The sequence below is a fragment of the Montipora foliosa genome, chromosome 6, assembly GCF_036669935.1.
Source record: "Montipora foliosa isolate CH-2021 chromosome 6, ASM3666993v2, whole genome shotgun sequence".
NCBI classification, from domain to species: domain Eukaryota; kingdom Metazoa; phylum Cnidaria; class Anthozoa; order Scleractinia; family Acroporidae; genus Montipora; species Montipora foliosa.
Window position 1 is genome coordinate 37334261 of NC_090874.1, and position 27500 is coordinate 37361760.

Here is a 27500-nt window from a genome sequence, read left to right on the forward strand (position 1 = left end):
CAGTGACCTCGTTTCCCCCATTATATCACCTGCTCCTAAAATTGCAGCTTGTACACTTTGTTTCAGGGCTGGGAACAGTTTACTGATGCCGTTATAAGGTGGATCAATTCCAATCTCACTGGTGTTGTTTTCTTACTCTGGGGTGCCTATGCTCAGAAGAAAGGCAGCTTTATTGACAAGGTAAAAATGCTCAAGAAAACAATTTTTTTGGATGAGATTTGCGAGATATGTGGAGCCTTGTATGATTCCATATGCCTATACTTTCATTCTCTGGAACAAAAGGGCCAGAATTCAATAATTTTTAAAAGCAACAAAATTACCAAATGTTCTTCTTTCTAAAACAACAAAAAAAAATATGTAATAATTCACTTTGGCACCCTATACCGACAATAATTAGGGTGTGTAACAGACAAATTCTTCTAAAATAATAATGTTGGTTGCATCAGGGGTTTCAATAAGTTTTTGCACAAGCGGGTACTTAAGAGTAACAGGCGGGTACATTTGCCGAAGCCCTGAAGGGCCTTTGACCCTAGGGGGGCCCGGGGGCATGCTCCCCCGGAAAATTTTGAAGTTTTAGGATGCATTTTCATGCATTTTCAGGTCTTTTTTTGGTTGCTTTGTTGTTTCATTTTTTTGCTCCCAAGTCAACTAATTTAAAGAGAATTATGTGACAATAAAGTAGTCACAGTCAACTATTTCTATTGAGGTGATACTTTTTAACACTTTCACAACTGGTATCCTTAAAATGGTCTAAGTTTAATGTAGTTTTAGCTCAGGGTTAATCCTTAAATCAAAAAAAAAATACTCTATTCTATAAAGAAACATGGTTATATTTTAGTAGCATATATCATTACAAAAACACAGAAGCAACTTAAACTGTATGTAACTGAGTGTCTTATATCACTCATATCAGTCTGAAGCCACTTACATGTAATTTGCGACTTGATTTTCAAGTTTTTCAAGAGCCGAGCCTTTTACTGCTTGAACACTTTCTACCAGATTTTAACCATAACAAACCTTCTTGATCATACCTATTGGAACATAATTTTACAAATCACTTACTTGCGGAACAAGTCTTACTTAAAAGTCATGTCCCAAACCTAAATACGAGGTGGAATGTGCAAAATCTCTTCCACTGTTTATATTGTAATTTCAAAATATACTGTTACGAAAGAAAGCGCGAGTCCCTAGAATAGCGATCGAGTGCTTAGTATTCATCTTCACTTTCGAAAGCAGAATCATCCAAATCATAACTTGCTTGGTGGTCTCCAAGTTTAAAAGCTTCAACAGCAGCTTCCACCTCTGCTTGCACACTTGCTTCTTCAACTTTTTCATCTTCCTGGACCTGGATATCGGTTTGGACAGCAGAGTCCACAAGAATGGTTTGAACTTCACCCTGCGAGTTTCCACAAGATGTGCCTTCTGGATTTGCAGATGGAGGGAGTTTCCTTCTTTTCTTTGCATTGCTCCAGGCCTCAACAGCTTCTTTAACAAGTTCCTGTGCTTCACGGACAGGTGGTCCATTGATGGAGATATGCAGCAGCGCCTCCAGCATCTGATTAGTCATACTGCTACGGAGTCGACTCTTTACCCTGTTAACAGCACTAGCCCCTCTCTCGGGCCATGCATTTGCCATAGGAAGAGAAAGAATGATTTCTGCAATCCACACAAGCTTAGGGTAGAAGTGGCCATATTCTGTGCGCATGGAAAGTAGCCTCTTCAGACTCCACTCAGTTGGGGTGATGTTGTCAAGTTCCTGAGGAATCTGCGCTTTCCACAAAAGAAGATCGTATTTTAACTTCTCCCACTCTGCTTTCACTTGCTGCTGAGCTTCCTTGTCACCTGGAAAGTAGTGGTTTGACAATGTGCCGATTTCCTTTGACCCATAGCTTAAAAACTCTGCTGTTCCACGGTTTGGAATGGCATTTGCATTAAAGATGGCAAATGCACAGACCACTGGCATCGCATCCTTGAAACGAGAATCAATGTTCTCCTTGAGGGCTTATGTGTACTTCTTTAGAAGGTTGCGAAGAACTTGTATCTCGTGGTCATTGCTTTTAAACTCACAGGTACCGAGCCGTCCATTCTCCTGAATATCAATCTGAAGTTGGGTGATGGGGGTTTTGTCTTGTGCTATCTTCCTTAGCTTGTCAGTAGTGTAGGTGATAGCTGGTAGGATATGGCCAAAGTTGACGGTACCTCGCTGGAATACTCTGCTTAATGCAGCAAGCTCTGGAAGGACAGCCTTCAAAATATATATCGTACCAATAAACTTAAAGCTGTTCATTTTGGACAGCAGATACGTCGCCAAGCTATCTTTTTCATCTGCGAGATTGATAGCCTGTATGATAGGAACAAAGTCTTCATACACTCCATCTACAGCATTGCTTGTAGACAGCCAATGTGTTCTGCAAGCTTTTCGCACCTTTTTCGCCACAACAGACCTTGCTTTTTCCGATAGCTTCATCTTGCGCCACGACTCTTGTGCTTTCACCAAAAGAGCGGTCCGCTTAGGCGATTTAGCAAAAAACTTCCAGAGTTACAAAAGGACTCCTTCCACTTGTGTGATGTATTTTGTCTCATCACTCACACCAGCACAAGCAAGGGCCAGTCTGTGACAGACGCAGTGCACATTAATTAGCTTGCTGTTGATTTGCTTCAGTCGGGCTGCCACACCTGTTCTTTCGCCAGTCATTACTTTGGCACCATCGCTTACTAGGCTCATCATCTTCTGAACGTCAAGTTCACATTTGTCCAGATTGTTAGAAATGCAGTTAGTGATTGTCTTAGCATTGGCGGAAGAGGAGCCCTCCAAAACATTGTCCACGAAAAGGAATTTCATCATCAGAGACATACTGAGAAAAACCTATCAACTGTTCCATGACCGAAATGTCCGTTACATCATCAACTACATGTAATAGACCAAATGCTTTTGATTTCCTTAGCGCCTCAACCACTCTCTGCTTCAGTACTCTGCCTAGAGTCAAAAAATCTCAATAGTTGACCCAGCGGAGCGATGACGAAAATGCTTCATGTTTTCAAGCCCAAGCATTTGGAGAAGTGTGAGAAGTGATAGAAACTTCTTGTTGGCCATCTCTTCTTTAGCCAACCAGTATACCGACGTAAATGCATTCTGTAGGACTTCATCTTTGCTCTTGACTTGTTCCTCGACTTCTTTGTGAAAAATTGACACTCGGCTGAGCATCTCTGCCTGAACAGCTGCTGCATGTTGAGCACTTTTTGAATGATCTTTTAGAGCATCTGTTTTCAGGCGCTGTGCAGGTATGAGGTTATATACTCTGCTGTTGTGTTTCAGGTTTGCAGTATTGTGCTTCTTACACAACAAACAAAACATCCCCCCTTTCTCATCATCTGATTCCTCCTTGTAAATCACCCACCACATGCCAGTACATGAATCAAATGCCAAGTTATCATCCCTTATCCACTGGTGCTTGAAACGGTCTCGTTTTAGGGCGAAATTTTTTCTCTGCTCCCTTTCAGTTAGGCTGAAACAATTATTTTTATTACAAGTGTAATAACTGTGGACTATTTCCGAAGGCCCGAACAGCTTCAACACAGAATCATGATCACAGAAATCGATGCTCGTCTCGCTTCTTGCGTAGGATGTAGCGGGTTTTACAACATCTGCTACACTCTCACCTGACTTTGAAGATGGAAGGGGCTTTTCCTTCGCTGAGGTAAGTGACTGACTGATTTCGCTATCTAGTGAAACTCTTTCTGCCGAAAAAGAGATCAGTTGGCCGAGGTAAGACACAAGACAAGGCAAGTAACTGAACATGATACATTTTATTCAATTCCATCGACCAACGATACACAATATATTGGCGCAAAAACGAAGCATAATATTAACATTTGAACGATATAATCACAGGAGGTTTTTCCTTTCAATATCCTCAACTAACCTTGGGAGGAATCAGTCTCGTTTGACCTCTTTTGTTTTGACACTGGCGTGAAATATGCAAACAACGATTGCCTTTTGGCCACCATTAGTATTCACACTCTGTCCCAGTTCCCGTCAATTTCAGCTGAGATGCCTTGCACATTTTTTTTGACGTAGCTTCCGAAGCGATGTTTAGTACATGTTTTGCAGACTTTGCTTGAACTTTCATGGGCCAGAAGGCTTGGAAGATGCCAGAATGTCTTTTCTTTTCCATTTCATTTTGTTCTCCTATAAAATAAAACCTATTTTGCCAAATCTTTTGGCAAGAATTCGACACTGAGATGAAATTATCTGGACTTACTTGACGTTCGTGTGAAGGCTCCAAACTGATAATCGGCCCGTTACAAGCGGGTAGATCTACCCGCTACCCGGCTACTATTGAAACCCCTGGTTGCATGAATTTCAAAATTAGCCAGTAAAACTTGCTATAGTGAGTACAATGTATAATATTAGGAAAGGTTACGTTTATACAAACGTTGGCCGTGTAGCACTTATATTTTAAACAGAGTTAACTGAATAGAGTGTAATGTGAAGTGCTAGATTTCAACCCCATATGAACCATGTGAGCGTTAGCCCTACAGATGGAAATGGGCCCACACAAGGACAGAGAAAAACTCTGACCAGGTTCATTTCCCACCCTGGTAAGAGTTTTTCTCTGTCCTTGTGTGGGCCCATTTCCATCATTAGGGCTAATGCTCACATTGTTCATATGGGGTTGAAATCTAGCACTTCACATTACACTCTATTCAGTTAACAATGTATAATATTAGTTTGGCAGGGTGAACCTTACTGCCTCATACAGGTATTCTCAGAATGCAGGAGCCAGTAAACTTGAGCTCTGCCATTTAAACCTTCCCCACCTGATTTTACTTTTGCTAGCATGACAGGATTTTACTCACTGACTGCGGGTGCTTTAGGGGTAATTGAGTTAAGGCTTATGTTTCATTAATGTATTTAGGGCGTGATCAGCAAGGGATGTTGATCAATATGTAACTTGGCACAAGACAGAAAGCAATAGAGAAAGCTCCTGACAAACTGCAGTGCAGCTGGATGATATTGATTATTCCTTCAGAAGATTTTTCCACCAGAATTGTCTCTGAGACCCAGGAAAATTGCTCCCTTGAACCTTTCCTCATGCAAAATTCCAGACCTAAATTACCGGAACACTCGAAATTTACAAACAGCAGTTATTGGCGCAAAGGTTTTTTTCAGTTGAATGATTTTTTCTGATGATTATGTCTGTAATAGGCCATTTTACAGTTGTTTGCTCAGCAACCTAGCCAATGAATGGCTGCGAGGCTGCCGGAGACCTTGCATTGATACAGACCTCACTGCTTTTATCATGTAAATTGTGTTGCTGTGATTCTAATTAGTCCGTATTAACATTACAAAAGCACGGAGGTTTATATCAAAGCAGGGTCACCGGCAGCCTTGCTTCCATTCGTAGGCCAACATAATGAGATTCAAATCAGTTGGTGTATGCATCACAAAGTGACCCTCTTACTATGACTTTCACAAGAACCCAATGAAGAAGTAGTACTTGAAGTTCTTAGGCTTGAGGAGACACCTTGTGACACATTATTGAAAGTACCAAGAATCTCATTATGCAGCTGCATTGGATATACATGTATCATGATGATTATCATTCTGTTACATTCCTGCAGAAAAAGCATTGTGTATTAAAAGCTGTTCATCCTTCTCCGCTGTCAGCTCATCGAGGCTTCTTGGGCTGCAAGCACTTCTCTCAAGCCAATCAGTATTTAAAGAAGGTGGGAAAGAAAGCGATAGATTGGCGTTCACTTCCGGTTGACCAAAATGAGAATTTTTCAGCTTGACAAACTGAATATCGTGCATGCAAGAACTTTGAAAAGTCAAAATATATATCTAAGGATATGATACAGTAATAACTATGAAGACGGTCTAATTAACAATTAGACCCGTAGCCCGCAAGGGCTACGGGTCAATAGCTCATGAGGCGAAGCCGAATGGGCTAGCTATTGACCCGTGGCTCTTGAGGGCGAGGGGTCTTTTTGTTTTAGTATCACCCAACTAGTCGGACAGAAAAGGCAATAATAAAGTTAGCAAATGCAAGTTGAAGAAATATTTATTTGGGAATAAAACAAAAGAAAGCGTCACGCTTTTCGCTACTCGACTATTACTAATAGTCCTCCAATAGCGTAGCCAATTAAAATGCAGGATTTGCATTAGTCCACTAGTTGGGTGATACCAATAAGAAAATAAATGTTACTGGCGGAAAATAGATTCAAAATAGCAAATTAAAAAGGATTACTTTTACGCTTCATTAATCGTTCAGCAATCCCCCGTTGAGAATTTCTTATTTGTGAAACAGAGCGACAAAAGAACCTGTTTGACGAGGACGTCATGTTCATTTAATTCGCAAACACACGGCGGTGAAACGAAAACCTCGTTCCCTTAGCTATAGATGTCTTTTTTTTAGAAACTGGTTACTTGAGAAAACTGAAAACGCGAGTTCGTTTATCGCTCAACTGGCTGCTTTCCTCTCCCAACCGGTTTGCATCTATGTGCTGTAGTTAAATAGTACGTTACCTACATGTATAGACCGTTTAATAAGTAGTCGAAATTTAAGATTTTTTAAAACAGTTATAAAGTTAAATGTTAAGAAATATATATGATAGTGACGCTTCATTAAAATTAGTAGATCATTTATTGACACTTTTTTGCAGTTATTTGTACAAAACACTAAGGGTACGTTCGATTGACCGTATTCCGGAATAGGAATACATGGAATAGAAGTTTGAAATCCTTCGTTTTTACAGAACTTAACTTTTAAATTGTCAAACACCTGCTGAAATGCTATTTTAGACATATGTTTATTATCCTTGTTGCTTCAAAATGCCAGATGTAGCGTTTTAAATCATCACTTCACTTATTCTTAATCCGAAATAGGGTCAAAACACCCTAAGGTGTTTGACAATTGTAATGTGAATCTCCGTAAAAAGGAAGGATTTCTGACTTCTATTCCATGTATTCTTATTCCGGAATACGGTCAATCGAACGCACCCTAAGTAAACGTTGCGTTTCAGTCGTATTTTTTACTCCATATTCTAATAAAAGGCTTGATAAGGATAACTGAGATTTAAACCCGCTTTACACTAGCACGTAGCTATCATTTTGCGGGCACTTCACGGAAAATTTTTCATGTGTAAACAACAAACAGAAGGCATGTGCCAATCACATCTTTGGAGCTGTGCACGGCACTCCATTATTAGGGAACTTAAGCAATGACAACGGCGACGGCAACGAGAACGTCATCTCAAAATGTAAATTCGCGTTGTTTTAATCGTTTCGTGACTATTTCATCCTTTTTAACATGACAAGGGTGTGGTAGTTCCTCAAAAATGACACTGGTCAAAACGGCGCTTAATTTAGGGGACAAAATGAAAATTTATCCTCAAGTGCTGACGTTGTTCATAAAACCTTAAATTTGGCTATTTCACGTTGTAGTTTTGCTGACGACGGCAAAGAAAAGGACAAAAATGAAAAACGCACGTGCAGGGCGTGCAAAGCTATTGTTTTTGTCCACTAAATATGCAAATTTGTGACGTTCTCGTTGCCGTCGCCGTTGTCGTTGCTTAAGTTCCCTATTGGTACCATGGCGCCACGACTTTGGAGTGTCGCGGCAATTTCGTGCGTGGGTACGTTCATGTGAAATGCGAAAGGTTAAAATGACCACGTGATCATTATTTTCCCGCAATTTTCGCGTTTGCCGGTTGGCCTCTGGCCGTTTCTACGTGAAAGTAGGCATTTTCGCGTTTGCCCTGTTACGTGGAATTTTCTTCTCGTTTTTTCCTCTACATAGCAAGCTGTTTGTGGAAAAAAGAACCCCAAAGCCATTTTCCGGTATGCCAAACAAGGAAAAATTATGTTCATTTGGTCATATAGATCGTTAATAAGAAGTTGAATTATAACTGACTCCTTACCGTTATTTTCTTCATGAACTAACGTTGACTCACAAAACAGCTTCATCGGAACTCGTAAAATTTGACAGGTAAGGATTTTCATTTTATATAGCGTCTTTTTCTACAAACAATGTTTAAATACTCGAAGTCCATTCCATTTTGCGTCAAACGGCAATCGGACGTTTGTCGTTTCACCCAAACGTGTTGCTAAATCTCTTGGCTAATATCGTGTTTACTGCTTTGTGACGTTGATCCATATCTGGAGCTAACAGGCCAGAAATGAGCTATATGTAATCATAGGTAGCCCAAGCTCGATATATGAGCAGCTCTTTATATGATGACCTTTGCATTGTTACGTGCGTGACTCGAGCGATTTGCATATTTATAAGGATTTGTATGGGGAAAATAACGATTGTTTCTGTGACCTATGAAAATGTAGCGATTTAAATACAAATCGTCTTACCTTACTTTAGTTGAGTGTTTTTTCCCTCCTGTGTGGTCTTTGAGCCGATTTACGGTCATTCCTGTTAGTTTTAGAGGAACCGGTTCGCTACTTCTATAATTATATTGGGTTTAGGGTTCTACATTTGTTGAACAGAGTGTTCAAGCGGCTTCAACACCATTCAACATAATTGTCGAAGGGGCAAGGAAAATAACGAAAAACTGTTAACAACTTGAAGATACTTCTGGGTCGTTGTTGAGGTAAAATAAATGGTCGACGAGAACGAGGTCTAAGGAAAATAGTCTTTGGAAAAGGACTGTTTTTGTGTGTCTCGTCCGAAACGGAATTGATCCAAATTGTTGTACGCAAAGCTTTCTCAGTTCTCGGAAGATTTAACAGAGTCATTGAGTGTCAGACGACTTGACAATCGAAAATCGCAAAAATGAATACAACTACCAATACGACATTCGTTTATCTCGAATTCATAGTATTTTCCTTCTTGTTGAGAAAATTGACGTCACGTGTTCCATTCTCCCTCGTCATATATACATATCATATATCATACATCTTTATTTACCCTCGGATTTTTAGAGTAGCTTGGTGTAGCTAATATCTCCGAGCATTTACCCTCCCAACCATGATATATAGTACACCACAGAAGACAGACCACAACACCGGGAACTACATGCCCTGCTCTTTGCGACAAGTGCGCGGGTTCTTTTACGTCCCACAGGATTATGAAATTGAAGGGTTGTGAGACGGGACCTCCGGCTTATCGTCCTTATCCGAGAAGACTAGAGAACCTAACCATTTGCAGATGTAATTACAAAGGCAGCACTTTCTCCTCAGTTATTTAAAGACCCTGAGTGTTGGTCCGGCCGGAGTTGAACTCCTGGTGGTTGCCTTACGCGGATTTGTGAGCTCGTAAAGCATCTCGCCCTTCAATAAATCGCCATTGAAGTTTGAGGATTTGGTCAATTTTTAAAATTCCTTCGAATAAATATTCCATGAAGCTAGGTTATTTGTGCATGAAACAATTTTAGGGGATGTGTGCAACATTATTTAGATTCCCATGTCTGCTGTAGCCAAACTCCAGAACAATTGTCTTCTGATTCTGTTACAAAGAGTGGTTTTTGTCCGTTTGTCGTTGTTCAAGCGTGAAAACGTTTAAACAATTTGTGTTAAGTGAGATCTCCGAGACTGCGACAGTTTCTTGATGTCTCGACTGTAAGACAATCACCTTTTAAGGACCACTGGCGCTGCAGTTTTCTCATCGGAATCATTTCTTTTTCTCCGTTGTAGTCAGAAACCCAATCTGACAATGATTTTTCGTCCACGTCATTGCCGCTTGAAGCTGAAACATGAGGAAAAGCTGTGAAATACTTCTTATACGGCGGAGACTGCGTAAAAGTAAATTTGCTTACTCCGCCTGACATAGCACCGGCTGTTTTCCAATTTTGAAGCTTCGTGCGGGTGGCTTCGCTCGGCGTTTTTCGATTCCCATGTATATCCAGGACTCCAGGTTCCTCAATCAAAGGTTCGGTCACTTTATTCCTCAGCTCAATCACACTCCCAAAACTACTGTGAAAACTGCTATTGCTTTCGGATGAAGAATTGGAAGAGTTGCTGAGTTGTACTACCATGGAAGTTGTTTCTGCGTCGACGTACGTTTTTCCTTTTCGCTTCCCATTTGCTCTTGTTGGCTGCTTCGCGCCAGACTTGTGAGCGATTGAAGGAAGAGACACCGCCCACTTGGTAGTGGCGTTAAGTTCTCTAGGCTTTGACTTTTTCCCGAACTCATCCAGCTAGACAAGAAAAAAAGTGCATGGAGAGATCAGTATTGTCAACTGGTTCTGCTAAGCTTATGGCCGTATATTCGCTTAGATAGCACCAAAAGAAAATCATACCGGAACGTCATACTGGCGCGAGTTCACCCTATTTGGGGTACCGCGAAGTGAGAATATCAATCTGGAACGAAATATTGTGACCGGATCATACAAATAAGGTAGGTGTTACTACTCCTTTTGGTAAAATATCCTCTCAGCAGTCTAGTGGAAAGGGTAGCGCATTCTCTATTTTCATCTTATCAAAAAAGTATTTCTTGGCCCATTCTGGACACACAAAGAAAAAAAAACATGTATCGTTTAGAGCATTCCACAGTGGGGTGGGCCGCAAAGAGAGCTCGGTCCCCCAGCGTTCTTGTATGTTCTAGTAAAGGCTCGTTAGTAGACCGATATCTGAGCGAGTAGATAGATTTAGATTTAATAGTAATAAGATCGCTAATATATGTTGGTGCCATACCATAGATGCCTTATAAGTAATGACTAAAACCTTAAAAATTATTCTTAAGTGCACATGCAGCCAGTTTAGTTGAAAAAGCACTGGTGAAATATAATCAAAGAGTGAGGTATTAAAATAAAGCGCACGGCAGTATTTTGAACACGTTATAACTTTGACAGTTGAATTTGTGGCAAACCATATAACAGACTGTTACAATAATCTATTCTACTCGTGACCAATGCATGTATTAATAATTTCGTAGATTCAACTGATAAAAATTTTCTTGTATGCCGAATACCATTTTCAAGAGATCAGGTATGAAACTTTACTAGGACGATCCCCGCTAACCGGTGGTCTTTTCTTGCCTCTGTACTTGCTGACGTTCTTAAGCCGTGTTTTTGTTTACTTACATGCATAAAACAATTGTACACCGATTTGACAGCTGATTTGACACAGTTGCCATGGAGCTGAGCGGCCTAACGCGTAAAACAACTTAAAGTATTTCTCCTCCCCCTGGCTGGGTTTCTCAACAAGCCATCAAAAGTTTACCGATCAGAAGTTATTAAAGGCCTGGCCAAACGCTCGCAACATTTCAACGCAATATTGTTGCGTGATGTTGCGACATGTATTGAATGGACTGGCCAAACGCAGATTTGCAACATGTCGCAACGGGGTGGCCAAATGTACGCAACATGTTGTGCCCAACAATGTTGCAAGATGTTGCGTTGAAATGTTGCGCGCGTTTGGGCAGCCTTTAAATTGCAAAAACACACTAAGACAACTATAGGCTAAAAGAGGTAATGCGGAGCTATTAGTTACCTTTCGTTCAATGATTGGGACTGGAAGCGAGAGAAGCAGGACGCCCATCAGTGCACAGCCTGCTCCAAGCAACTTGCCTCTCACTGTAGTCGGGTAAATGTCGCCATAACTGGAAGATAATTATAACCGAACAGAATTTTAAGTAAATCGATAAATGATCGAAGTCTGTAGCATGAGAGAGGTGATCAACAGGAAACATGCGAATAATGTCAACGTTTTTGTCTATCCTTAAAGCAATATTATGGGGTTTCCTCAAAATCTACAAGCGGTAATCGAAAGCCTGCTTTTTTGCAATAAAGCAATGAAAATTCTTTTATTATAGCTGCTTTCACTCTTTGGAAAATCTTTCAAAACAAGACAGTGAAGTGTCACATGACGCTTGCCATAAACGTAGTTCAACGTCTCTCTTGTCTTACATGTAAAAAGCATAGATGTCAATTAATTTATGTCATTATAAAGTCCAACTTCCTTCTCCTACACCGAATATATACACGGTAACGCGCGTGCACTCGTATAACTGAGTCGGTACAGGCACTAACCCAACCTTTTGCTTCTTCCTCGTAAGAGCACAGAAAAGTAGTTTGTTTACAATAACCCCTTGAAAGCATATAAAAATATAGGTGTTAATCCTTGAAGAGGAATTGATATTACCCCAGAGTTGTCATAGTGACCAAGGTGTACCAAAAAGCTTCTGGTATACTGATAAACTTTGTCTTTTCCTCGTCTTTCTCAAAGTAGTACATCATGGAGGAGAAAGTCACCATTAAGGCCAGAAACGAAAACAGAATTCCTCCAAGCTCTGTCGCCGCACTTTGGACAGATAGTAATAAATTTTGAAACCTCTCTGAGTGTCTTGCTAATTTTGTGACGCGGAAAACCCTGAACATGCGAAGGACTGGAAGGATGAAATCCAACACTGGACTGTTCGACTTTACTGTTCGTTTCAACACACCAATGTAGTAAGGTAGTATTCCCAGTAAGTCGATGACATTTGACATCTTGCGAACAAATTGAAATCGGTTTGGAGCTGAGTAAAGTCGCGCAATATACTCCATTGTAAAAATTCCGACACAAAAAGAATCTATTCCAAAGAATACATTTGGTAGTGTGTCAACATGCCTCACTGATTCAGTTGCCGTGGGAACTGTTTCGGCGATGATAGTTGAGATATTGAGAGCAACAACCGCTCCAAAAAGGTAGCTAAATATGGCCGACACTTTGGAACTTTTGGTGTTGGTCAAGAATTCCCACAATTTTTCTCTCGGTGTCCACAACATATATTCCCTTGCTTGTTTACTTTCAATAGCTTCCATTTCTTTTCTCTTTTTTTCGAGTTCTTCATCTCCCATGATGATATGCTCACAGCAACAATCGGAGACCATATGTTGTGGAATTCCAAAAAAGGTCAACTCATCTAAAACGGCTTCCATACAGGCAGTCGATGTTGAGGACACGTGGAAAGAACCCACGCGATAAAACTCTGCTATATTCTTAAAAATGACGGGATCACGATCGAAAAAATACTCCATCCTCTTTTTGTCGAAGAAGTATTTTTTCCTCTCGCTGCCGAGAAGAGTGTCTGGAAACTTCTCCAAGTTTTTCTTGGCAATTTCGTATTTTGTCCCTCCCACATTCACAACAATCCTGTTGACATTCGTTGCGTTTAAGTTCTGTAGAGACAAAATGCTAGGAGATACCAACATTTGAGCGGAATTTAGAAGAATTCTTCTTATAAGTGGTCCGTGGCGTGTTGCCTTGAGCTTATGTTGTCTTGTCTTTTTCTTAATCTTCATTTTTGCAAGATGGGCTAAGGTCCTCACCAAACACGGACCTTGCTGTAGTTTTTCAAATTCGTGCTTTCGCATTAAATCTTTATGATGCATATCAAAACCCTCCGGTCTGTTTTTACTCAAGAAATTGTTCAGTTCTCATTGAAGCCTTTTCTTGTCGCCTTTTATCGTTGATCTCCTGGCTTTGCGTATACCAAGTGTGTGAAAAGTGCATTCACTTCTACGAACATTCCACCGCATTTGATTGGTTCTTAAAGAAACTTTCAAATTCATTTCAATGATTTATCACGATGGTAAGAACTTGGTAATGCAAATAACATCGGTCTCAGTAGGGAAAAATGATAAATATTTTAATATGTTTTTCTCGTTGTAGTCCCAAAGGTTTTCTATTTGTATTGATTTTAACCGCAAAAGGCCAACAAACTCTTTAATATAGTCAAAGTGGAATATGGCCTTTCATGCTTGCACCTGCGAGCAGATTTGCACAGCTCAGAAAACTCATCTTCACGATACCAGTTTATTTCTGTAATTCCTTGTCCACTTCAGTAATCAAAATATCCTCACCTCGTTTATTAAGCATGTCCTTGTGAATTCATTCCGCAATTTAGGCAAATTACGTATCTTGCTTACAATATTTTATTGACCGTGATTTAGAATTCATACACCCATGGAATTATCAACTGGGTTGATATGGTTAATTGACCGCCGGAAAGAAATTCGAAACGAAGATGGACTAAAGCTTGAAACCGTCAGCTTTCGAATTTCTTTACCATTTAAACCAAGTTAATAAACCCATTTTTGTGTTTCCCCAACGACGCATTAGAAACTAAACCCCTTAATCCATTTTTTAGAATTCATTAACTAACGGTTCGTCCACGTTTTTCAAAGGAGCCAAGGTTGCATGTTTAAGTCAAACTATTTTTAAAAGTATTTAAGGAAAGATCTTACCGATTTGATTCTTCACCCTTTTGATATCTGAGAAGTCATATGGTGGTTAAAATATGCCGTTTTCGGAACGGCTTTTCACAGGCGATGCGACGCCAAATCTTTGTGATAATTGAATAACCACACACCACTATCTGTCTTTCGAAATGATAGTCACTATTTTACCTACTAATTACATGGTTTGCTTTGCCGTCAACTTTTTTTGTTTGCCATCTGTTCAAGATGTGGGCTTTTGATATTCCTGGGAGACGCTCAGCCTTTCTCTAGTCGAATGTACCTCGATTTATTTGCAGTTTGCCTCAGTTTGAAGCAAAACGGGCCTAAAATGTGACCAGACGGCGTAATTCAGTTTACCGTGTTCGTCACTGAGAAAATTTTATTACCGAATCAGGTGCTGGTCAGAATTGCCCTGATATAAAATTCATCAGAACGTTTAAGTTAATAATGAAATAACATTGTAATTGCAATGTGTTTTTCGATAACAGACGAAAAACAAGTTTACAGCAGGGTGTCAACTTCCTCTTTTTTCTATAATTTAAGTTCTTTTCATTTGAACCTATTTTCTAAGGAAAATTTATTTATTTTTCCAATTTTTTGTCCATGGTTGTTGCAAAATGCTGTATTTAATGGTGGTAAAAGAATTTGATGTTAATGTACTTGAAGCATGAAGTGGTGTCCGTTTTCTGTCGCTTACCTGGAATTTTTACCCAGAATATCTATAAAAAGTAAGATACCACTATTTCGAGCCAGGTTCTATAAGAATCATTGGAAGCTCCTGTTTTTTGTGTACCTTATTGTGTATCCCAACTCAGTTAATTTTCATGATTTTTTGTAAAAAAAAGAATTCCTATTTATTTCGCCCTTTTCTCAACTGGACACCCTGTTGCAGTCTTCTTTTCGCAATGCTATGGATTTCTTCTTTCTAGTTACCCTTCAGTCTGCTAACAAGAAAACAAATCTTGAAACTGTCAAGTGCGTATGTCCGTTGATGTTGTGAAACACTCTTTCCTTCCTCGTTCCCAGGGTGTTTCTCTTTCTTTTTCCCTCAGCCAGAAAGGGACTGGAACTAGAGACTGACTGTGTTGTAACTCATTGTAGTTCGAGTGTAGCCTTTAGTGTTTTATCATCACCTTATGTGATCACAAAGAAAAGGAAGAGAGACCCTAGGAACGAGTCTGGCTACAGACACGTGACGTGACATAAAGAACGCATGAAAAAACGAAGACCTTCACAGCATTGATAGTAGAAGGAGTCGCTTTTAACGAGAGAATGATTAACCGCGGCTGAACAATAACAGTTCATTTGTGAATTGATTTGTTTATTTATTACATCTATTTAGAAATCACTGATGACCCTTGCAATCTGATTGGCTCTCGTCAGTGCGATTTATTCACAAATCGACTATTTTTTGCTCTAAATCGCACCTTTTCCCGAGCCAATGACAAAGGAGCACTGAAACAAAACATCCAATTAGATGTCAAGGCTTGTTTAAGGTAGCCAATCAAATCGCAGGAAAATGAATGACAAAGAAAGCCATTTTTTTGGCGAATTTTGCAGATTTTGTTCTCAACCGGATCAATAAAATTTTGGTACTGACAAAAATCTTGTATTTTATTGATTAATTAAATTATTGTGATTTCTAAATGGATGTAATAAAGTGGTACTTGAACTTCATGTCGTGCAATTTTGGTCTGAAATCATACTTGTGATTTCGATTGTGCAATCACACGTATGATTTCAGACCAAATTGCACTCCGGTCACTTCAATTTATACCATTATTTATCAATTGGCTAAATAGTAATTACCTCTTTCGATCGATTACCGGTATTTTACTATTAGCAATAAATGATGTAACCCCTTGCTTTACTGCCAATAACGTTTGCATGATCCTTGTGAAAACTTAATATCTTTATTCAACTGATTTAACCACGCCCATTCTTTGTCGTTATTTTCTCATTTCAAAGAAATATTGACTCGACTTTAATTGCTACTTTACAGTGATCTTTTGCTTGAAAGTTGTCTGAAAGTAGGGTTCATGTTCCCTTCAAAACTTGTCGTTCATAAGTTTTACGTAAACTTGATCAGAGAGACCCAGAAAGTTGCTTTTGTTTTTCTTCAAAAAAGCGGGACGGCGGGTGGTGTTAAAACTTGCAACCACATTATAAGTATTTTAAAGCATGAGGTGCTTGTTGCACCCGTTGCCGTTTAAAAAGTGGCACTCGCACCGTAAAGGAGACCAGTTTCGGCTTATCTGCACAGTATTTCAACACAAACCGAACTTCGGAAGGGTCGAGCTCCCAGTTGTAAATAAAAAATTCATCTAAAAGACCCGCAAAATTCCGGGCGTCTGGTAAATGTCCCGCTATTAACACTCGCCCCCAAGCGACGTTGAGCTTGGGTTTGCGAATGTTGCTCAAACTGGCCTTCAAAATACCATTTACATATAATTTCGCATTACCAGACTCAGAGTTATAAGTAGCAGTTACGTGACTCCAAAGGCCCTCGGGTATGACGACATCTTGAGTTATTACGTCAAATATGACGTCATTGTTTTCGCCTTTGTGTCTCCAATGCAGTTTTCCATTCACAACGTCCAAGTTGTAAATGTCATGCCATTCGTCGTTTTTGTCGCTTACGGCTTGGAAGATGGAATGACGACCCTTGGTCTGATTCAAGCTGATCCACGATGATATTGATATCGCTGACTTAGGCTTGTGGTGAAATTTTTTCCCGTCTAGGAATACGCCTGGCATTTTCTCACTTGATGCGTCTAAGCATGCACCACATTTGTCACAGCCGCTGTTTAGTATATGCGCTCCTGAAAGAGCAAAAAGAGAAAGGATTATTTGTAGCACGATAGTCTATGACGCACAGTAATAAACCCTTCGCACGGGAAATAGCTAGTTTTGTCGACCTTCGAGTCGACTTTGTGTTCAAAGCATCGACAACGCTCTAGAACAAACTAGGGGCAGGGGCGGATCCAGTATTTTTCTTATGAGGGGGTGCACCACTAAAGAGTTGCGTAACTGACTGGTGACGTTTTTTTTTTTCTTTGGCAGAATACCAGTTCTATTAGAAAGCCTCAAGTCCTCTCGGGGGAGGTGGAGCGCACCCCCTGCACCCTCCCCCTAATCTCCTGCCCAGATCTCACTTTGTCACTGGAAATGTGAGCTCTGGGTACGAGATTACCCTCCCCCTTGATCCGCCCCTGAGGGACTAGGTAGTAAGTGCTTTCTTTCAAAAACGAACGCTGAGAAAAGCGGTCAATCAATCATGCCGCTGCTGATCACGGGTTAACGCATGCGAGCAAAGTACGGCTGTTTTTGCTTTATCTGTGAAGATAAGAATGTGGACTGATATTTAAGAAAAATCGTTTGAATTTTGATTGAAACTACTCTGAAGCTTTTATTTTGAAAACATATTCATCTTACTCAGTTTTTCACTCAAGTCTCTTAACAAAATTCGTCAAGGCAGTTTCCGTTTGTTCGTATTTCACACTACGGGGCAAGAGCCGATAAATTGTTGTTTTTTCATCATTTTTCGCTCCATTCAGGGTGAGTTGGTTTGTCCTAATTTAAAAAACCCGAGAACGCTATTTCTCGGCGAAAAGTGTCAGGGGCACCCAACGACCAATTTGTTGGAAAATGTATTATTATACCCCAGTTAATGAAAATAAATGTTATTAAGGCATTTTCAGGTGTTTTTTAGTGTTGCTGGGAAAACATTATCTGTTCCTTTTTCCCAGCAAGACACAGAAGAAATTTCCCAGCCAGCTAGATAAAATTGGTTGGTTTCCCATCCAGGAATTCCGTGCACTTTCAAATCCCTCGATCCAAAACGACCGAACAAAAGCGACAAAACCGGGACAAAACTGGGTTTTTTTCCGCAAGCGCAATCACTCTGACCAGCCGCCGTATGTTTGGGAGAGGGAAGGGGTTTTTTTGTTTTTTTTTTTTTGTTTTTTTTAGTCGTCCTCAGTCTTCAGAGTTTCTACAGCAACCTCGGATTGAAATGCTAGAAAAAGTCAGTAATTCGCAGGCAAAACCTCTATCAATAACAAACTTTCCCAGCCAGCTCATCGAAACACCTGTATTTTTGCCAGCCAGCAAGATTCCTCTGGGGAACAGATAAAGTGAGGAACAGATTCGTTGGGTGCCCCTGAAGTGTTTAGAAAATTTTATATTCAAATTCGGATTCAGTAAAAGAAGGCCTTTCCTAGTTTTATTATATCTCTCAGATAGTACGCGCGCTGTAATTGGCTAAATTAGCGGGCCGTATTCTGCAGTACGGCCCGCTGTACAGCCCGCTAAATTTAAAATTTCGACAAAACATCATCTAGCGAGATTTTCATGTCATTTCTGTTGCATAAACTTGTACTGAAAACTGTTTGAATCTTGCAAGCAACTATTTCAAACTTAACAGCCAAGAAGATTTAGTTTTTGGGATTTTGGCACGGCATTCTTGGTGGCAGTTGAACCTTCCGCTTCACTTTGACTAGTTTCCTTGCCCGCGCATAAATCAACGGGAAAAATCTCGGTCCGTAACTTACAGTACGGACCTCGAACTCGGTTAGTAAGAGGTATTTATTTTAAGGTTTGCAATTTTTATTTTAGGGATGACTGTATAAACTGAAAATTAATGTATTTCCTGATGCCTGGGTTCATTAATCTTGCACTTAGTCTCGTTCCCATAATCTCTGTTTATCGTGTACCCTGGAATTAGAGAGACCCTGGGAATGAAATAGGTAAATTGGGCCTTCAAGATCGGAGTACAAGTTCGGCTAAGATTAAGTTTGTTTTCTTTCATTGTCCTTGCTACTGCAGCATGTTGTCCTCCAATCTACAGCTAGCTAAGAACCCATGTCATGAATTATTTACCTGCTTCTAAAGTTGCATTGTTGTCCAGACCTGATTGATCCATAAGTTGATGAGTTGTAGTGTTCACGTTTTGGAATCCAAAGTGCAAGACCATTCTGTTAAACTCGCATTTTTTGTAAAGCATTCGAACTTCTGCAGGAGCTAAGACGCGATCAAACATGAATACTTCATCTAAGAATGAAATGAACTTGTCACCAAATTTCTTGCCAATGCCAGTAGTCGTGAAATCGTCTGGTAAACCTTGATTTTTCTTTCCAACTCTCTCAGAGATGAGTTTACCATTCACGTAAACCCGTGCAATACCATCTCTTGAATCAAATGTCCCTGCTAAATGAATCCATTGGTTCTTCGGTATTTTCACTAACTTCCCGTTGATGTGTTTCGTGCGGGACGATCGCTTTTTATGATCACCAACATCAAACCAGCGAACAAGGCCAGGCCTGCTTGACTTGACCCACATGGCGATGGAAGCTGCTTTAGTTGGTTTTCTAGAAAAATGCTCTGCTTTGTACATGACTTCGCCTAGCCTTAGCACAGCGACACGTCCACAGGAACCTGGGAACAATCAGACATTTCTTCTCTAAATACTTGACTTGCTGCCATGTTACGAAAAAGCTTTTATGATGCGCACACATTAACTTTGTTACGTCATCACCGCCACGTTGGTGATCTTAACAAGAGAAGCCAATGAGAGATCTATTGGCACCAAAATAGCGGCAAGGACGAAAGCAAAGCACGAATCTGACAGTCTCACTTACACAATTAGATCACAGAGGGAGAACAGGGGCAGACCCAGGATTTTTCTTACACGTAGGAGGGGGTTGTGGACCCATGATTTTAAAATACTGTTTTTACCTCGGTTATTATTATTTTGCCGGGCGGGCACGGAAGTTCTCTTCTTCCCTTCCCCCCCACCCACTTCAAGTTAACTGCAATGTATGGTGAGAAAAATGAAAAAAATTCGAGACAACTCATTGTAAGTAAGCTGAAGCAACGCCCGCTTATCACACCATCGTGCAAAAATTGCGCCATCCAGGGCTCGGATTTGATTCGCTGGGGATTTACCTCTCTGCCAATCAGAATAGAGGAATTTTACCACGGATATTATTAGTGTCCGTAAAAACCCGCCATTTAATTTTGTCGATGGGCATGCCGATGACGCCACAAATCGAATTCAATAATAGATGTGCAATCCAAAATTGAGGAATCACCTAAGGCCTCACTTCAAAACGGCCGGTTTTGAGCTTTTGCGAGGGCGGGGGTACGTAGTCTCGTGGTAATCAGTAAGTATCCCAATAAAACCGTCGACCCTTGGAAAAGTTAAACTGTAAACTAAAACCTTATGGGTGGATGACGCGTTGGCTAAACTGAGATGTCAAGACTGAACTTTCATTACATTGCCTTGTTTGTTCCTTTTTGAGAAAAGGTACCCAGAAAAAAAGAACCAATGCTTTGTTACTATAGTTAAGAATAACCATGAAAGACAAATATACAATACCCATAGTCCGGTTAGAAATTGCAGCTCCGTTAACAAGGTCAGCGTCATTTTTGTTGCCTGATTCGTCGCTTACAATTTTTCTTCCAGGTTTCACTGTTTTTTGATCGAAGGTAAGATGCATGACTGCGGTCCGAGCTAAAAGAGGTAAATTAAAAAGGGAACATGAGATCCATGAGCCTGACTAGCATAAGAGCTTTCCGAGTATAGTTTTTAATCAGTATACTTCTAAAACAGTAAATACGCATACGAGAAGTTTCAAAAAAAGTAAAGTAAAATAAATAAGTAAATAAATAAATAAGTTAATAAAATATAATATATATATACAATGTAAATGCCTACATGCTGATGCGGTAATGGCTATAAATTCATTTAGCGATTCAGGAATTCCTATATAGCTGCAGGTAACGGACTCTCCAAGGGTGTCAGAAAAGCCTTTGTCTTGCAGATTTATTTATTCAGTACCAAGCTTGTGTACCTGTAAAGTTTATCAGAATCTTTTGAAAATTTAGAGAAGTATTGATACTGCCAGGGGCATGGTTGGCGTACATCCTTTTGAGCAAGAAGATGAATGAAAATTCAGAAAGAATTAAATTTATTGATCTTACAACATGAAATGGACGTTCTACATGATAAATTCTGACCGAAATCTTTCTTTTTTTCTCGCTTCTACTTGTACGTCTATCCAGTGGTATCTAGATATTCTTTTTGTTTGGACCTGGTACAAAATTCTTTTAGCCTCTACATAAAAATTGCGATATATGCCGGTTTTGGAAATTAAAAAGAGCAACATACTTACATAGTTTCTTAAATATTTCTTCTTTAAGTTTATCCTCATTTGGCAAAGACGCTGCTGATTTAAAACAGGAATGTTATTTTTAGTTACATTCTAGGGAAGCACCTTTGCTTTTCATCCTAAGGTTTTTATTTGAGCCTGTCGATTTTGTGGGAGCGCGTTAGCAAAATGCAAAAGTTCGAAAAGCGCAAGCAAGAAAAATTGGGCCGGGGGGGGGGGGGGCATTTCTCTAATCATTGGCTCCCCGTGCAACATTAAGCAAATTCTGACTTCACTGCAACGAGACGTCAATGTGAGAAAGTTTATTATGGATGTGTCAGTCCATCCACTGCTCAACGTGGCATAAGCTAGGATTCTATACTAACTACTTAATGACCGACCGATAGCGACAGTTCCAAAAATTACGTCTGGGACTGGAGGTCAATACAGCTAGGCCGAGGTTTGAGATATTGCTGTAACAACCGAACGGTCAAGGTTATTGAGGACGGTGCCTACCAATTCAAAGGTATATTTTTGCGCGGTTTACTGAATATGCGGGAAAAGTAGATCTTAACAAGTATTGAAATCCAAAAAGAAAATTGCGGGTAACAACGCATTTTTCGAAGATAATTAACCAATATTTGTAAAAAGCTTTAAAATACAAAGCAATGTGGGGCGTTCTTTTCCAAATTGAAGCTTAATTATCTCTAAAAAATGCATGGTTACCCCAATTTTAGTTTTGGATACCAAGAGCACTTGCTAAGTTCTGCTTTCTCCGCATAGCTTTGAACCGCGCAAAAATATCCCTGTATTAATAAGCATCTCGAGATGCGCAGAACGTATGCACAATAACAATAGTAGGCACCGTCCTCAGGTTGTTTATTATATGCATGGCTAACAGAACGGTTGTAAAGAAGAAATAACTGATTTGCATACTCCATAATCCGCACGGGGGAATTAGGGAGAATAATGCCCTAGCGCTTAGCTGCTCTTAGCCAATCACAGCGCGCGTTATATCGGCCAGGAACACTAGCCATATAATAAAACGCATACTGAGCTAACTTACTCCACCTTAAATTAAAACGAATTGTGCCACACCAGCTACGAAAAACCACTAAATACCACCCTGGATTAATCTCAAAAGCATCCTTGGCCCTCTACATCATGCCGTCAGAACATCATTCAACTTCTGACTAACTCATATCACTCGAACGTAAGAAATTCCATTTTTCGCCTTTTCATCTCCTAGGCTAAAACAAAGCTTAGTTGACCTTGAATTTGTTAAGCGAGGTTCTACTCAAAATGTCTTAAGTCAGAGATAACTACGTCGACAATCCTCAGATTTTGGCCGGCTTTTAACACATCGTCCCCGCTTTATTAACTGAAAACAATAATAACAAAATTTAACTCTAGATGTTTACCTGGCTTTGACAATGGGATGGAAGGAGCTGGTGATTCCTCCATTGTAGTTTCTAAGAAAAGAAATTTGAATGATTCTAGAATACTTGAAATTTAACAAACCTTGCCAAACGGAAGGGCAATAATTAGCTCAACTCGGTGTTTCGTAAAGTAAGTTACAAAAGCCATACAAACCCTCCAAACCATCTCTAAGTTCCTCGTGTTTCTCATTTTTGTCGTCAACAGTCCAGTGACCATGCGGATTGTCCTCTGTTTGAGTTTCAGTATCCTCGGATTTTGAGCCTCGTTCCGTTTCGTCGGATTCTCTTAAATCCGATTGGCTTGATTTGGTCCGTTCATCTGATTGGTCATTTTCTTCTTCGTCGTCGTGAGAAGGCCTCCTCTCTGATTGGTCGGACTCAGTGGTGTCGTCATCAAAACTGGGTCGATGATGCTTTGATGAATGATGATAATCTGGTGTTGTTTCGAAGTTATCTTCCTTTATTGCATTTTCGGTTGATTCACCTAAAGTGAAAGAGAGAACAAAACAAGCTGATATTTAAGACAAATGATCTGTTTTTATTGCATACTATCTTGTCTCAGTAAAATGCCAATTCACTTACGGTGATCACGAATAAAAGACAACTCCAGAGCCTTTTCGTAATCTCTCTCTATTAGGAACGCCTATTTTTCCGAGAAATTGTTCTTAGATTGCCTGAGAAAAGACAGTTTCTTCATTAATTCTAGATCTCACTGTGAAAACACTGTTTTAGCTCTAATGCTCGCTTCCATAAAATAACGCATCCTCACAAATAGTTCCTAAACTGACTACAGTAAACATGGAAGTAACAATAGAAGGAAAAATGGCAATACTAAACCAAAATGCAGTTAAGTGTTCATAACAATTCAATTCAGGGTGATTCAGTTACGGTGCTATGGCGCAAAATTTTAGTCAATTAAAATACATGCGATTCTCCTCGATATTGATGCAATTAACAAAACATTGCACTCGGGATTTCTTGAAAACCATTTTAAACTGTAAAAACTATAAGAAATTCAAGTGGAAATGCACATAAGACAAAAAGATTAACAGATCGTCAAGTTTATTTCTGTTGGAGAAAGGTCTTTCTTGGTTGTGTTGTACTTGGAAAACGTCACGTTTCTATGTAGGCCATGCACGTAGCCCATTCTGCCGGAACTTTTACTGGTTTTCGTAGCTTAAGGTGACTACAAGAGTCCATGACTCTTGGTGACCAGAAATATGTCTACTCCCTCGGGATGTGATGCTGTTCTTTAGTTAGGTTAATCCCCAAGAAACGGATAGCCCCTTCGGAACACAGCAAGAAGACCCAGCCAGCCAGGCTCTGAATTCGGGCCACCCTACGCGAAATCCAGCGCGCCACTAGGTCACCGCACCCTTCACGCGTCTCCTTCATTGTCATGCAGCGATCACTTATTTAACAATGACTGCAAAATTCTCGAGCGCTCATTGGCTAATTTTTATTGTCAATAAGCGGACAGACACATGAATTTATAATTTATGCGATAATGACGCAATATTGCTCTCGTCAGATTCAAGTTTGTCGCATCTTCTCGTGTTTTGACTTAATTTTGACCCCACTGCCTTTTTGTTATTGTAAAAAACAAATTGATGTCAGTCTTTCATGCTTCTGTCCTGTTATTGACAATGAATTTCGCCATAACATTGTCAAAGTAGTCTGCGATCGCCTCGTGGACGAAATTCATGATCAAGAGGACAGACTCATGAAAAACTGACATCAGTTTGTTAAATCGATAATGGAATTTCATGTAATAGAGTATAAATTCATAGTAACTAACCCAATTTTACCTCGGATCATTCGAAAATACTGTTAGCTGGCCTCTCTATGGTTGTCAAATAGCTGGTATGATCGTTCAGAGGGTATTGAAGAGAACCAATCATTTACCTGCAGCGTGAGGTCCTTCATCATCTCCAAATTCATTTCCTTCCAACTCGTTGTGCCCAATAATCTCCTTTCCATTGACCCTTGTCAGGTCATTTTCATTCACCCAATGCCGCACGTAATGTGGCCTGGGGCGATTGTGTCTTCTTCTACCGCCAGTGCCGTATCTTAAGTTCGTAAGGGATTGATCAACATCCAGATCATTTGGACTGGAATCATAGTCATCCACATCTAAAAGTGAACGGCAGCAAGGATAAAATAAATAGCTCAGAAGTACAATTTTTTCTAACAAATAATCTTGTTCGAATCTTCATCAACTGCTTAAGTGAAAGACGCACCACGGTTATCTTTTTTTCGGTGGTGACTCGGATTGGGAGCCAGGCCATTAAACTAAGGGCGCTTTCCTTTTGTCAGAACTGGCCGGCCAGACCCGTCGGTTTGCAAAGAAAATCCAACAATTTCAAGGAACACTTGCATGATAACCCCTCGTCTTCTTGCAGAGGAGTGTATATCATCCTCGAAGAGTGTTAATTTGAAGGCGTTTTACAGTTAAACCTTCCAAATGCCTGGTCTGGCCGGTCAGTTCTGTCAAATGGAAAGCGCCCTAAGTTCAGATGACAATTCTTTGATTGCACTCACGTGATAAGACGGCCATGTTGGTGCCAAAACACAATAGAAAAATGTAGCTCAAATTTTGCATAATAATAGAGTCAAGACTTTTTTTTTTGTCCCGTGATCTTCGCGCTACAAGAAAAAAATAGTATTAACCGAAACCAAGAACTGACTACTTGAAACGTAGCTTCAGTGAGAGCGGAGCTTCTCTATGGAATGATCTTCCAGAAGAACTTCGCACTACAGAATGTCTAGGCATCTTCAAGAGAGGCATTAATAAATGGTTCTCTGTATCGGACTCCAACGTGGCAAATATGTAAACCAGTAAATAGAAAATTTTACATGTTATGTACTTTTTTCTGTTATCATAATACTGATATTTTTACCCTGTTTTTTAAATAAAGTTTTCATTCTTTCATTCATTCATTCATTCATTCATTCATTCATTCATTCATTCGATATTGTTCTTTTCACCAATATGACCGCCTTGACATCAGGTGCAATCAAAGAATCGCCGAGGTGATGGCAGGGTCGTAACGAGGAATATGGGATCAGGGATCAAAGGCCTGAAAAGGGCCGGGATCAGGGATCACAGCCCTGGGATCTGGAATCACAAAGGGTGGGATCGGGATCAGCAGTATTTTTCATAGAATCAGGGATCAAATTTATGCGGGTTCAGGGATCAAGATTCTCGTCATTTTTGGAGTCAGGGATCAAACTTTTGGGTAAAAATATGGGATCAGCTACGAAAAAATATACCTCGTCACGACCCTGTGATGGGTTAGCTTACGAGCAAACTCTCCAAAGCGAGACGGAGCGCCCCGCCTCGCTTTGGAAAGCTTGGTCGAAGGCTCTAGTGGTGGGTTGAAATCCCATTCAACGGAAGGCTTTATACGTCGCATTCTAAACAAAATTGTTGTGTTTAGGGATGCGTTTTTCAGACAGATAAAAAAAAAGCTTGGATGGTTGCCGGAAGATGACGATAAGATCTCCCATAATAAGTTTTCTCAATGTATCTAAGTACATGAAGACTGTGTGGCCCAGTGGTGGGTTCAAGACCGGTTCTGGCCACTCATTGAGGTTGTTCCTGGTAGTCCCTGGTTCAACTTCTCAGCTGCACTAGCTTGTAAGTAGCCAACTGATTTGCCTCCGTCTAGATGGGATTCTTAACAGTTGTTGTTATTTCGTTGATTTTGTTTCATTGCCTCTGAAAAGGGGAGAGGTCTCCTATGGGAGAGGTCGATTATGTATGTATCAATGTAAAAATCAAACCTGCATCGAAATGATATTTCTTACGCTTCCTCGGAGGCGATCTCAAAATGCCTTCTCCCTCATCCTCATAGTTATCATTGTCCATTCCCCACATTTTCTTATCAGTCTCGTAAGCAAACTTGTCATATTTTGGTTCGTCAGGAAATTGATCATAAGGAGTGAAATCCCGATTTCTGGGAACGTCTGCCCGTGACACTGAAACAAGACAGGAGAATTAATCAAAAAATCGTATCTACGAGACTCCCCAAAATCAACCCGTGTAAGCACTTTCGCCTGGACGACACGTTTAATTCGATTTGCTTGTTCTTTTGCAACGAAAGAAGATGACAGCAAGGGTTCTTTTTAAAACACTCTTTTAGTTAATACTATAAATAATGATATTCGGTTTTACAGAAGATCAAAAGTCCTTGAAAAGAGGCATAGCGCAAATTCCGAATAGTCAAACGTCAGTATCTTGATCCCTCCTCCACCTCTCTCTTTCTCTTTCCCTGTGTCAATACTGTTGGTCAAAGGGCAAGAGTTTAAACTATACAATTTTGCTTGCATAGTTCCAGCTGAAAAGCTAACCGCAGTACTAGCTAAGCCTAATTCACGTAGCCAAATCAGTTCACGAAAACAAATTAAGGATACTTACCTGGCCCGCCCGCAAGGTCGTTTGCTAAGTCAGACCTCGAGTTAACATCTTCAAAGTCTCTGTACACTTGACTCGCCGTAACAAAACTTGGAATCTTCTTTGGTGCTTCCATAGGAACATTAACATTTATGGGAGAGAATTGAGCTTGATTGGTGTTGAGTGTCGGTTGCTGTGACAACACATTTTGGTACGGAGTTAAACCTAAGGTGTTAGTTAGTTGGTTCAAGTCCCCTGTTGGATTGCCAAATGTTAGTCCTTGACCTGGGCTCTGCTGAGGCGTCAACTGAGTTTGTGGGACTGGTTGGTTGAGCGCTG

The 27500-nt window shown here is 40.2% G+C and overlaps 3 protein-coding genes and 1 pseudogene across 4 annotated transcripts in view; 1 reads left to right on the forward strand and 3 right to left on the reverse strand.

Annotated features, from left to right (window-relative positions):
• LOC138007266 (uracil-DNA glycosylase-like) overlaps positions 1 to 6416 on the forward strand; it is a 13929-nt gene extending 7513 nt beyond the window's left edge. For both annotated transcript variants that reach the window (XM_068854070.1, XM_068854071.1), the window contains 2 exons: positions 67 to 180; positions 5626 to 6416. In XM_068854070.1, the coding sequence (XP_068710171.1) occupies positions 67 to 180; positions 5626 to 5796 (285 nt within the window). In that variant the 3' untranslated portion in view covers positions 5797 to 6416. The remainder of the gene's footprint in view (positions 1 to 66; positions 181 to 5625) is intronic.
• Positions 231 to 3995, reverse strand: LOC138007265 (zinc finger protein 862-like; annotated as a pseudogene).
• A 2252-nt stretch (positions 6417 to 8668) lies between the features above and the next one.
• On the reverse strand, positions 8669 to 13394 carry LOC138009036 (potassium voltage-gated channel protein Shal-like). The gene is made up of 3 exons (XM_068856328.1): positions 12095 to 13394; positions 11444 to 11552; positions 8669 to 10149 (listed from the first exon to the last, which is right to left on the reverse strand). Exons 1-3 carry the CDS (start codon positions 13324 to 13326, stop codon positions 9526 to 9528), a joined length of 1965 nt encoding a protein of 654 aa, XP_068712429.1. The 5' UTR covers positions 13327 to 13394; the 3' UTR covers positions 8669 to 9525.
• Positions 13395 to 16068: 2674 nt separating this feature from the next.
• Positions 16069 to 27500, reverse strand: part of LOC138009037 (uncharacterized) — a 19578-nt gene continuing 8146 nt past the window's right edge. The window contains exons 6-14 of the mRNA XM_068856329.1: positions 27186 to 27500; positions 26552 to 26746; positions 24671 to 24898; positions 22920 to 23249; positions 22748 to 22798; positions 21351 to 21404; positions 20555 to 20689; positions 19057 to 19611; positions 16069 to 16997 (exon numbers count right to left, since the gene is read on the reverse strand). The exon at positions 27186 to 27500 is cut by the window's right edge and continues 27 nt beyond it. Of these exons, the coding sequence (XP_068712430.1) occupies positions 16339 to 16997; positions 19057 to 19611; positions 20555 to 20689; positions 21351 to 21404; positions 22748 to 22798; positions 22920 to 23249; positions 24671 to 24898; positions 26552 to 26746; positions 27186 to 27500 (2522 nt within the window). The 3' untranslated portion in view covers positions 16069 to 16338. The remainder of the gene's footprint in view (positions 16998 to 19056; positions 19612 to 20554; positions 20690 to 21350; positions 21405 to 22747; positions 22799 to 22919; positions 23250 to 24670; positions 24899 to 26551; positions 26747 to 27185) is intronic.

Bases quoted from the DNA above. Each gene is read 5' to 3' on its own strand.
- LOC138009036 (XM_068856328.1), bottom strand. From the start codon at position 13,326: ATGCATCATAAAGATTTAATGCGAAAGCACGAATTTGAAAAACTACAG. The intron at 11,553-12,094 runs GTAATATCAATT...ATTATCTTCCAG, and splicing joins GTCACTATGACAACTCTGGG to TTATGGCGACATTTACCCGA. The intron at 10,150-11,443 runs GTAACTAATAGC...TTTCTTGTCTAG, and splicing joins TCCCAATCATTGAACGAAAG to CTGGATGAGTTCGGGAAAAA.